Consider the following 12,950-nt stretch of genomic DNA (forward strand, 5'->3'; position numbering starts at 1 on the left):
TTCCAGAGCTGCTGAAATAATAATAATAATAGGTGATAAGCAAATGTAAGGGGGACTGGATCGCGCAGATTTTCCAATTATTACTTTTATATTTTTAGGAGGCGAATGACATTCACAATTCATTCTAAGTTTAAAGTGTTCAAATAAAAATACTAAAATAAAAAGTAGGGCGAATAAAACGCAAGTTCTGAACTTATTTTTATTATATTTTCTTTTCATTTAGACTGAAATATCAAAATAAAATATAAGGGGCAACTGAAGTGCGTAAATCTTCAAATTATTATTGTTTATTATATTGTTTTTATTTAGAGAAAAAGACTGGAGAAAGTGAATCAGAAAATATTTATTTTATGAATTCAGTGTAGTTTATCGGAGTATCTTCGGATAATCTAAATTTTTATGAATGTTATGTAAGTTAGTTTACTACTGTTGAAATATAAAAGTAGGTTAGGTTGAGTATATATATATATAGTTATATTTATATATTCAGGGGCAGATCTAGCACAATTTTATTTAATGAAACATTTTCTTAAAGACTTGTTTTTGTATTAGATCATTGGAAAGGGGTATAACCCCCAGTCTGGATCCGCCCCTGATACAGTTTGGTAGGATTATCTTATGGATATTTGGTTTGGAATTACAGTTGCGAATATTTAATTTCTCTAATGTATCCAAAGAAAGATAATTTTTACAAAAGTAAAACTCTAACCTATTAATTATGGATGGTTTTAACATTTAGCTTCTGGTAATTAAAAGTTTGCATCTAACAGCAGTTTTTTTTCCTATATCTAATTACCATAATGTAATAAAAATATCTTGTTACTGTCGTACACTTTTTATTTCTATTTTTCATAACAATTTGCTTGTTTTTGTTTTTTGGAATTTCGCACAAAGCTACTCGAGGGCTATCTCTGCTAGCCGTCCCTAATTTAGCAGTGTAAGACTAGAGGGAAGGCAGCTAGTCATCACCACCCACCGCCAACTCTTGGCCTACTCTTTTACCAACGAATAGTGGGATTGACCGTCACATTATACGCCCCCACGGCTGGGAGAGCGAGCATGTTTAGCGCGACGCGGGCGCGAACCCGCGGATTACGAGTCGCATGCCTTACGCGCTTGGCCATGCCAGGCGAACAATTTGCAATAATATACATAAATTCCAGTGTGTTATTTGTTTACTGTGTTGGCTGATGGTGCCAACCCCGGAAATGTTGCTAGTGTTGTAATAGTTAACTTGTGTTCTTATTTTGAATGGCTGTAATCGCTTCTAACGTCTGCTAAACTAACTGTCACTGTCTGTCTCTGTGCTTGTCTGTGTCAGTTACATAAGTAGTAGTACACGTTGTTGTCCATTAAACCTCCTTAGGCCTCACTTGTTTAAAATATATAAAGTTGAATGCTAATAATAGGCTTACGTTAGACGCACATTTTCACGTACTTTTAGTTTTCACTTTCCCAGATTACAGGTTGACATCGTAGGCTTTTTAAAAGACGTTTTTTTCCAAACAGTTTATGTATTAAGTTGCTTATGGGTCCAGAATATTGTTCGTTACACAGCCCCAATAATAACGACATACGACTCTCTATCAAAATGTAAAAAATAAAATAAAAAATATTGAAATGAATTCCACTAATTAATCTCTTTTAGGATCCCCCTATATATATAAACTAGATAATTTCAACAAGTATATGGTTAGTTATTTACAGTGAATGGTGCAACTTCAATTAACTGGAAACCGCCGGTAGTGAAAATTATAAAAAAGGGTTTTTAGTTTAAGGTCAGTCTGTATTCAAGTCTGTTTGTTAACTTTCCGGTTGGATTATTCGATGTTACGATAATCATGTTTCTGTCATCGACCATACTTTTAGACTGCCTAACAAAGAAAAGGTGACCGACAGGAAGCACCAACCGCGACTCTTGGGCTATATTATTATTCCCAGTGAATAACGGAATTAACTATTACAATATAATACCTATACACCTGTAAGAGAGACAACGTTCAGTGCTGAGTTTCGATCCCTTAACTCTCAGATCGTTAGTTGAGTATTCTAACCACCAAACTAAAACTTCCAGACTCACCGTTTTTTGGGGGGTTGCTTTTAACCTCTTTATTTTTGAACTATAACATAACCAAAATTTAAAAATATGTTCCACGAACTTTTTGGAGAGTTGAATTAATCTAATGAAAGTTGAATATTGGTTTACTTTAGCCGATTATAATGCCAAAATTCTCCTGAGTTTTTACGGTTATAATAAGCTACTGTCTCAATTTATGCCGATGGTGTTAAAGGTCTTGGATTTGTGCATTCTTCTAAACAATAAATATAAAGTAGTTATTTTTTATTTTTTTACTATCTGATAATTTTTGTTTCATAGATAAATTCTCTTGTTTTTTATTGTTTGTTTTTGTCGTTACTCTGAATGAGTCAGCTTGTAGTTAGAGCGCTCGACTCGTAGTTTAAGAGTCACATGTTCTAATCCCTATCACGCCAAATATTCTCGCCCTTTCAGCCGTAGGAGCGTTATAATGTAATAGTCAATCCTATTATTTGTTGATAAAAGAGTAGAGTAAGAGTTGACGGTGGGTGGTGATGACTAGCTGCCTTCCCTGTACTTTTAAACTGCTAAATTTGTAGCTTTGTGCGAAAATTAAAAAAACAAACAACAAATCCTTCAGCTTAGATATATCAGTTTGTCTGCAAATATGTAGATGATCATGTTAGAGAGCAGCTATTTATTCCTACGGATTTACAACGCTAAAATCAGAGGTTCGATTTCCCTCGGTGGACTCTGCAGATAGCCCGATATGGCTTTGCTATAACAAAACACACACACACAGCTATTTATTCTAGAACGCCCCCTAGTGGTACAGCGGTATGGCTGTGAACTCAGCGCTAAGAACCGAGTTTCAATAACTGTGGTGGGCAGAGCACAGTTAGCCCATTGTGTAGCTTTTGTGCTTAATTCTAAATAAACAAACGAATAGTTCTAGAACTGTTATAACTTCTATCACGCAAATAAAGTAAATATGTGAAGGTACATGGTCAGTACTGTTGAGGTTAGAGACCTTTTTTGTTCTAATGTCGTATAAAACTAGAGCCCAATATACAAAGTTATCTAACTTTCACTAACTTTATGACGTCGGTTGTTTTTCCATTTTGTTATTAGCGCTGTTACTAAATCCAAACTAACACACTGTTTTGTATGTGCTGAGTAGTTTGTGAGGCTAATATATCTTATACGCAAAGACCATGAATACATACTGTACGTAAAATGTTAGGGGAATATAAGATCCTGCTACACAGTAGCTTGCTTACCTTTTAGCCTCGGAACCAAACCTAAAAGTTCGGTCTCTGCTGAAGCAAAAGGTGACAGAAAGGCGGAATAGACAAATTCTGAGACGTAAAGAAAAATGCCCCTTGAAGATGAGAGAATCACCATTCACAAGTAGGAAATAGACATTGTCTTTGTTGCAGTCTGTACCTGCACAAGCTTGTTCATGGTGCATGCCTAAAGATTAACCACTACTAATGTGAAAAAACTATGATAAAATTGAACAACGTTTAAAGAAATATATTTTCAAGTTAGATAATGTGCACAATAAGCACGTAAATCTCAAATAATTACGTGTTATTCGAGGCTAATGTTGTCATGACATCGATAGGACGTTCAGGTTTTCTGTTTTATTTTATTTCTGATGGGTATTTATATTAATACCTTTTGATATATCTAAAAATAATTTGAACTTTCAAATTTTACAACGTTAAGACGTCAACTTGAGGATTCTGGTAAACCAAAACAGTAGTCAAGCTGGGCTTTTTGGAGGTCAAGAGTTTCGAATCAGTCCCACCAGGAATTTCAAATTGGACCTGGAGTTCTGTATGTGCGTGTGATAGGTTTGAGAAGCATGATTTATTAGTGCATCAGTTATGTTAGTATCTGAGGTTCGAATCCTAGGTAGGTCTGAGTTGGTTGAGCGACTCAGTATATTGATTGAGACAGTTTAGAGTTTAAAAAAAATTGTAAAACTGTGAAAAGTTTCACATTCTCAGGGTTTGTCCAAAATATTCATAGTTTCACTGCATACGAAATAAGTACTCCAATAATTTCTAACTCCTTAATTTTGTATTGTCATGATTTTGAATGGCTAGTCAGAGGAGTATGAAAATTTCCCTTTTTTTGTGTGTATTTTAGAAAGTGGAAATAACAAATCAGACTCTGGGCCTAGTTCTCCTCAAGAGTACACTTCAATTCCAAATGTATCTCAAGCAACAAGCATAAGTAAACCTCTTTCCCAGGTAAGTTCATAAATGAGTAAGAAACATGGCTATCAAATATATTTATTTATATGGCTTCCACAAAGGGTTTGGTGGTGTTCATAATTTCTGAGAATGATTGCATACAAATAACAATCTCCACATTAATAAATACCTCCAGCTAATGCACCATAGTTTTAGGCAACCAGGAATCGAGTAGTAATTTCTTTCCATTTAATGTTGTGGCCCTCAGTTATCTCATACTGATTACAAGTTTGTGAACTTTAACCTAGTAGTATTAATAAGATATTAATGTGTGTCAGTCAAGTTACTGAAAGTACTTTAATAGCATTATTGGGATGAGTTCAGTAGAAAGTTTTGTATGTTAATCAGTGTTCAAATAGAAAACTGAAAATATATACTGACATTTATCAAATTGTGTGTTGGTACTTTGACACAAAATGCATTGTTTTAAAGTTCATGTGTAAACTATTCCAACTAAATAAGAATACTCAGTAATAGCATAGTAAACACTAGCCACGTATTGACTGATGTAGCATGTAACACTTAACCTAGGATACTCTGCTGCTTTATAATACACTTGACTAGATGTAACATTATACATTTTCCAATATTAGCTATATATGCTTCCTCACACCATAAAAACTGAACAGAAACATATGTTTGGTCCAGGTCAAACTGTTATCTGAGTTACTTGGTCCATCACAGGCTTTTAACTCAGTCACTAATTCCAGTTTAACAGAATTACTAAACCCAGAATAAGTCTTATACTTTCTTACTAAGTATAACGTAAGCCTTCCAAAATAAGACTTAAGCTTTGTAAATAAGTTCTACATAAAACTTTAGCATAGGCCTGTAGCTCAGTTACTGAGTGTAGCATAAGCCTTTAACTGTTACTAAGTCCACTGTAAGTCTGTAGCATAGTTACTAACTCCAGTGTACAACAGAAATATGATGTGTTTCGTTTATTGCAATGCTCTTAAAATTTATCCTTATATTTCTGACTTGAGTTGTTCAATAAATGCTTAAATGTTTGTTATAAATTATGGAAGAAGGCAACAAGCTAAACATCTACCTAGACTGTATGAATGAACTGAATCTATGTATGCTGTTCTTCAAACATTTAATATAAAAGGACAGTTTTTATCTTCTAACTATTTTTAACACCTCAAGTAAGTATATAAAATATGTAAAATTCAGGAATTCATAAGACTTATCAAAATGTTTTGTTTCAGAAATATCCACATAAATTCCCTTTTTTTACATTTTAAATATTGTGAAAAAAACTTTAAAAAGTTTGTATTTTTGAATCCTAGGATGCTGGAAGACATCCATACGATGCATCCATTGGTCAGTCAAGTGGATTGATACTCGGTTCATCTTCTATGCCAAACATTTCTCTTGGCCGTCCTCCGACACACTGCAATACCAATGTGAGTGTTGTAATATGTCAGGATTTATTTTTGTGTAGAAAGTAAGGCAAATTAGATTTGATGGTACTCCATCATTATAAAGTTATCAAACTGGAGTTTTCAGAGTCAATAACTTACCTTTAATTTTAATGCTTTTGAAAATTTCTAAAGTCATTCCATTTTCAACATACTTTTACTGATAGTGTTTCCTTATCTAGCTATATAATGGGATTGACAGATCGTCTTTGTGTAATTGAGTTAAAAACAAACAAACAGTTGAATATAAGTGTTCTCCAGTTGTGAGTGTACAAGACTAGGGCTATTGTATTGATTAGTAATGAATTCTTTTATTCTTTCTCAAGTGTCAAAGGTCAGTATAGGTTTTTGTTGCCTGTGAAATATTCCAGTTATGGTAATCAAGCAAACCTTTAATATTACATAGCATCTTTATCTTGGTCCATCTTTGTATCTTGGCCCTAAATACTGGTGTTAGTATGCCTGATACAGCTAAGTGTTACAGTGGAACAATTGTAAATGGCCAAATCACTTCACCGTTCAATTTGATGAAATATGGGACAAAGGGGAAGACTCCATTTCTTTTAGTTTGAAATTAATAGTCTTGCTGGGACACTGAAACAAAGAGCTGGAATTCTTTTATTGCCTCTGTTTTCATATCCAGCCTGGTTTTTATTTGGAAAAGTATTCAAAATAGACTAGTTTATGAAACAGTTTTAATTATTATTATATAATTTATGGCTTGTAAACACAGTTTCTCAATTATAAGTGTATACAATAAAAATAAATGGGGTATTGTTTTGCTAAAACTCTCACCTTTCTTGGGAATTCAATATGTGAGACCGTTGAATGTTGCAGCTAAGTCTATTTTGGAAGTCACTTTGTTGTTTTACAAATTTCAGTATAAAAACATATCAGACTGGTTCATGTTATTTAAAAAAAACACCTTACTACAGTAATGTAAGAGGTGTAGTTTCAAGCAGTATCATAAGTTTGATAACAAACATCTCATAGTGAATTTCATGCTAGTGTTTATGGTGCAGTTTGTTTATCCATTTTTTATGCTCTTCCAAAGTTAAATTAAACTGTTAATCTATCATTAATTAGCTTTACCACTCCCACTGGATTAAAATGTATATTAATGCAAATGTTATAATTAGTTGTGAAATGTATAATCAGATCTTGAAGTAATTTTTGATGCAATATTTACCTATTGCTTAATAATTGTGATATTTTTCAACACTGCTGCTGACATGAAAATTCTAAATTTTGTTTCCAGGTTTTCACATGCTTCTATGAGCCAGGAGTGTCAGTCATAGCAAAATGATTTTCACTTGTTTTACATTGTTACAGAATTGTTAAAGACAGATTTGTTTTTCTTTTTCTTTACATTCTATAGATTATAAAATGTGAGAAACTAAAAGGCTTAACCTATGTAGCTTGTAACTGGTACTTATGAAGTTAATATCTTTGTGTGAGTGTTATTATTTGAAATTGAGATACCGCTTTCCATTGAAGATAGAAAGTTCCCAAACTCAATACACTTTGCAGCTGAATGTATATGTTTGATTTACAATTGTAACTGTACTAGACATAAACATTTTGCTTGGTTTGCTACCCCTGTGTAGTGGACAAATATAAAAGTACTTGGTTTGAAAAAGGTTCAAGTTCCACTGGTTTTAGTTTGGTCTTCTGTATATTTGTATGTTTTATTCTTTAACATTGTTATGTAGCTTGTTAGTTGAAGTTCATTGAAAAGATAAAAATAGAAAAACAAATTTTTGCCCTTTATTGCCTCCCCCGTGAACTTCTGTGGAATTGGGGGGGTGTATAATGACCTCACATTTCTCACTAAAGCAACATTATCTAAAACATTTTAAAGCATACAACATTGCTTTAGTAATGTATTCTGTCTAATGTTTGTGTATTATGAGAATGGTATATTTTGGGCTGTGACCCCCTTATCCACACACAGATTGATAGCAAAATACTGTGTGTACTCTGATATGACTATTATTGCAATATTGGCTATGATCTTATGGCCACCCTTTTGTGTTGTGACCCCCAATTGTGAAAAATGCATATTATAACATTAACGTTTATTTACTTGGTATAAAAAATGGTATTATCAAATATTTTGGTTCATAATATGTCGTTTCTCATGCAAATAACAGTAGTATGTTGCAACATTTTGCATATTAAGAGCACCATTTGTTTGTAATATTTCAGAATATTTGATTTGAATAATTAGACAAGTAGTTCATTAAACATAATCATGGACGGATAACTGAGTATTTTACAAAGTTATAATTGAAAGTGATGTAATGTCTGGATAATTTTTACTTCAGAATTGACATTCAGTTAGTCGAAAAGCTTTCAACTTCCATAATAAATCTGGAACTTATACCAGAGTTTGATGATTTACTTCTCTTTTAACCACTTTTGAACTAAATGTATGAGCCAAAATTATTACACAAAAATCATTATTATTGGTTTTTCCACTTAGAAGTTTCAGAAAGATAATTGATTTCATAAAAGTCATTCCTGAATTTGTTTTTAAAGGAAATTACATACTTTTTTTTTCACAAACTAGCCTAATTCAAAACTCACAGGTGAACGTTATTCTCTGAAACATAATAGGAAAAGCAGGTAGTAAAGTTTTTACAGTTAGAATTAATTTCATACTTATCAGTTGTTTTCATTCTTTCCAAATTAGCTGGACCAACTGGAAAACATTTCAAACACAATGAAAATTTTCTTTATGGGAAATATGCATAGTCAATAAATGGTTTAACATGTACAGTGCACTTGAAAGACAACATCAAGTCAGACTTTTCTTGCTGTTGTGTATGGGTTTTGAATTTGGGTTTCAAAGTAAGAAAATGGAACTGAATGTGATTAAATTATCTCAGATATTTCAGGTACTTTAGCCAAAACTACTAATAATATTGATACACAAAGATGTTCACTACTAGGTAATGTTACACCTTGTTAAAGACTTAGAAAACCAACTATCTGAAGTAGAAGAATTTAATGATAAACGTGTATTTACATATATTACTATCAGGAGAGTCACTTATATTATTATGTATAACAACTTTTGGGGAGGTTTAATTTTCACGTAGTTAAAGATTAAAGTGCTTGGTAGTTGGTGAGTAAAATAATTGACTAGCTGAGGTCAAAGAGTTATTGTGATAGTTTTGTATCTTTAAAGAGAACTGGTTTGCTGATGCTTGTTATAGAAAGGTGGTGATATGTTAGTTTAGAATTGGATCAAAACAAATAGTTTTCTGACCTGTGTTAGGAATCAAAGGATATAACGGCAGTGTCTGAGGCCCAGGCTAGAGCCACAGCTGCAGCACAATTAGGGTTACCACTGACGTCTCACAGTCTTTGTTCCTCTCTTCCATTCTACCCATCCCTACCAGGTACATATTTAATACTGCTTTATGGTACATCCTTCTTGTGGGAATTATTGTCCATTTAGTTAGTAATTGTTTATATAAGTTGTAGAAATATTATTTTCAGCTGTTGTAATATTAGACATGAGTGTTGGGATGTTGGGCATTCATTATCGAGGTTATAGTTAATGCTTATTTTTTGTTAAGCCAATAAAATGGTTTTCATTGAAGAATGTATGGCATTCTTTCAAGTATTTTAAATGTCATGTGTGAAGTGTGTATGTGTAAATACAGAATAAGGTGTAACAGATATTAAATATATATATTAATTCTACCCAACTTTATTTTAAATCAGGTAGTATATGAAAGAATGTAAATAAAACTGCTTTGTATTTAAAAAAAAAAAATAGTTTTTGAATTTTGTACTCCCCATCCTCAAGAGAATCTTCACATCACTGAAAGCCTTAATTCACTTTGTGTTTTTTTTGTTGTAGTCATAGATGGAGAATTTTCCTCACCGACAAATCCTGCTTATATCCAGCATCAGATGAAAGCACTAGAACAGACTTCATCTTCGAGACAGGACCTTTCAGTAAATGAAGTTATGTCTGCTGTCTCTGAAGTTTACTATCCTGTCAGTGGTGTTACAGAGGCTCAGGCTAGACTACATCGGTAGGTACTCATCTTTCATGTATTGACACTTAACTGTGGTCTGGTTTTGTAATACAAAGAAAATTTTGTATTATTTATTTGCTCTGATCTGAGTTTGGCCACCTTGCTTCAGCAGATGTTTCATCAAAAATATCTGACATTTACACTTGTTCATAATCCACTGTTTTTACCAAAGGTAATCATGGAAGAACTCTTTACAACTATTTGTATATATATACACTGTGATTGTTGTATTTGAAAAAAAATTGAAATATTGGGAAACTTTAATAATTTTAATTGTCTTTACTCTCCCAGGAACATCAGCCGTCCTTTAGGCAGAACTCAGTCGGCTCCTTTGCCCCTTGGTCATCCCCTTTTACAGTCTCAAGGGATTGTTCTTTCATCCCCTCAAGGTGAATCTTTCTTCTGGGACCAACAACATTGTCTGTTGAGGCAGGTGGGTAACTGCAGTATAAGCTGAGATGATTTTAAAAGCATTTTATTGTATTTCAAACATCTTTATGAAAAGGTGGACTCTGTGCTAGACACTTTGTGTATCAGTTGTACAAAGGTAAATTATTAAAAGTAGCATACTTAACATCCACTTGTCATCCTGTAACCTTTGTTTTTGTTTGATGCTATAACTTGTTAAACCTACACCAGATTGGGGAATATTTTGTACTCTGGATTGATAAAATGGGAGGGGCCTCACTAATCAAGTTGGATATGTCTCATGAGCTGAGCTGAAAATTATGAGGTGTTGCTTTTTTTTTGTCTCAGCCCTTACTAATACTTATTAAGATTATTACTGGATGACTGAATACTGAAGCACCTAGTGGTCCAACTATTAAGTAATCAGATCAGTATTAAAAATATTCTGTAGATAGATGTCATGCCTTATATGGTGTTGATTGGTTTACTACATTCATTTAGCACATCCGACAGACAGTACTGACACGTGCCAGCAGCAAAAATCAAGTGGAAAATGTTGAGGAAGAAACAGAAGCTGCTGTGGCTCAAGAGATGAAGGATTCATCTTCCTCTGATCAAAAGTGTCTCATCCCTGTGGAAACTATTGACTTGACCGAACCCAAATTAAAGGAGGATAATGGTGAAGTTAATATGGGACCCAGCTGTTCCACCAAGGACAATTTTCTTCAAGTGCCTGATGGTATATTAGATAAATATATGATGACTATGCAGAAATATGTTTAAATCAGTGGATTGTTCAGGATATAGTACCTTACTCAATCAAGATATGTAAAACATATAGACAATTAGGATGCATATTTTACTTTGTAAAAAAAATTGAAAGGCATTAACCATGGTTTTTATATTTTAATCCTGTATTTTTAAATTTTTATAATCATTCCAAGATAATTTCTCTAAATTGTTTGTAGGGCCAGTTTTTGCTTCTCGTAATCACGTGGCTCGCCCATTGTCTCGTGCTTTGTCCAGTCCATTGGTGAATCTCAGTTCTGTCGGAAATTCTCAAGAGAAGTTCGTATCCACTCATCATCCATTTACTACAGGTAACGTCAGGTGTTGAAGACCATAGACAATGCGGTGATTGATAATAAAGTACTGGTAATTTCTAATTGTGTTCTTCAACACCAAAAGTACTGGCGTGTAACAAAATAACTCTTAAACTTGTGTAACACTTTCTAGATTTGAGTGTATGCTAGTAATACTGTTACTTTTTTGACACTTTTATTTAGAGATAGTCATTATAAACTTTTTTTTTTCCAAATGAATAAATAGTGTATGTAGATTAATATATATTTGCTATTCTTGTTCCATGTTTATTATTATATCCTTTATGACCTTTTTATTTCAAAATTAAATTTAATTTTTATTGATCTTATAATCTTCTAATGTTGAATTGTGTTTTTTTGTGTGCTTAGGCTTAGTATATGACAACTTGATGTTAAAGCATCAGTGTGTTTGTGGGGAAAACTCTCATCATCCTGAGCATGGCGGAAGGTTGCAGAGTATCTGGGCTCGGCTTCACGAGACTGGCCTTGTGGCACGGTGTGAGGTAGCTTTAACATGGTTCTTAAAATGTGTCAATAGAGAGTATTATTTGAATAAAGTACAGATGTGATTGATGTTTTGAATAGATGCTTTCACTTGAGGTGTTTTGGGCCCGGCATGGCTAAGCGTGTTAAGGCATTCGACTCGTAATCTGAGAGTCGCAGGTTCGAATCCTGGTTGCACCAAACGTGCTCGCCCTCCCAGCAGTGGAGGCATTATAATGTGACGGTCAATCCCACTATTCGTTGGTAAAAGAGTAGCCCAGAAGTTTGTGGTGGGTGGTGATGACTAGCTGTCTTCTCTCTAGTCTCACACTGCTAAATTAGGGATGGCTAGTGCAGATAGCCCTCAGGTAGATTTGTGCGAAATTCAAAAAAAGAAAAAAAATTGAGGTGTTTCATAAGTGTTATCTGACTTTTAGTCAACATGACTCTTAAAATGCATTGTTTTAGGTGTTATATGAAAATCTTCTTGACTTTTAGAAAGTGAGGTTATCAAGAGAAAATTATGTGAGAAAGTGTTTCATATTATTTGGAATGGTATGGTGAATAGAGCACTTAAGTTGTAAATTCAACTCACTGAACATGCATACCCTCTCGGCCATGGAGGCATTATAATGTGATTGTTCATCCCATATAAGTAGCCCAAGAGTTGGTGGTGGATGGTATTGATTAGGTGCCTTCTATTTAGTCTGTCACTTCTAGGTAGCTCTCAAATAGTTTTGCATGAGATTCAACAAATAAACAAGTGTTTGATGATGTTTACATGTAGAATGTACCACCTAAAATCATAGATTGGAATCCATTATTAGATATTACACAAGAAGCCACTTCATCCTAGAATTGAAGGAAAACAATAATAAAAAAAAAGGATGACATCATATTGAACAAATTAAAAGACATTTCGATTGAGCACATGCATCAGCAACCTCAATTTGCCATCTTCATGCATGGTTGTCATAACAGGTGATTTTAAAACTTCAGTACGTGCTTTTGATTGAATCAAGATGGTGTTGCCTGTTTAATTGTTTTATAATTACTGGTGGTTGTGGTGCTCAACTAACATGTGGATTGCAGGATCGAAACGTGGTAATGAACACACCCTTTCAGTCCTTGGGGTGTCATAATGTTATTTATTGTCAGTCCCGTTGTTTTTTGGT

The 12,950-nt window shown here is 33.6% G+C and overlaps 1 protein-coding gene across 6 annotated transcripts in view; it reads left to right on the plus strand.

The window, feature by feature from the left end:
* LOC143233642 (histone deacetylase 5-like) overlaps nucleotides 1-12,950 on the plus strand; it is a 98,871-nt gene that overhangs the window by 59,787 nt on the left and 26,134 nt on the right. For 3 of the 6 annotated variants that reach the window (XM_076470095.1, XM_076470097.1, XM_076470096.1), the window contains exons 7-15: nucleotides 3,326-3,448; nucleotides 4,196-4,299; nucleotides 5,595-5,711; nucleotides 9,010-9,133; nucleotides 9,601-9,778; nucleotides 10,073-10,214; nucleotides 10,691-10,928; nucleotides 11,158-11,289; nucleotides 11,662-11,795. In XM_076470095.1, the coding sequence (XP_076326210.1) occupies nucleotides 3,326-3,448; nucleotides 4,196-4,299; nucleotides 5,595-5,711; nucleotides 9,010-9,133; nucleotides 9,601-9,778; nucleotides 10,073-10,214; nucleotides 10,691-10,928; nucleotides 11,158-11,289; nucleotides 11,662-11,795 (1,292 nt within the window). Of the gene's footprint in view, nucleotides 1-3,325; nucleotides 3,449-3,817; nucleotides 3,959-4,195; nucleotides 4,300-5,594; nucleotides 5,712-9,009; nucleotides 9,134-9,600; nucleotides 9,779-10,072; nucleotides 10,215-10,690; nucleotides 10,929-11,157; nucleotides 11,290-11,661; nucleotides 11,796-12,950 lie in introns of those variants that run through there. The other 3 variants (XM_076470098.1, XM_076470099.1, XM_076470100.1) reach the window with 2 other exon arrangements.

The sequence above is a fragment of the Tachypleus tridentatus genome, chromosome 12, assembly GCF_004210375.1.
Source record: "Tachypleus tridentatus isolate NWPU-2018 chromosome 12, ASM421037v1, whole genome shotgun sequence".
Lineage (NCBI taxonomy): Eukaryota > Metazoa > Arthropoda > Merostomata > Xiphosura > Limulidae > Tachypleus > Tachypleus tridentatus.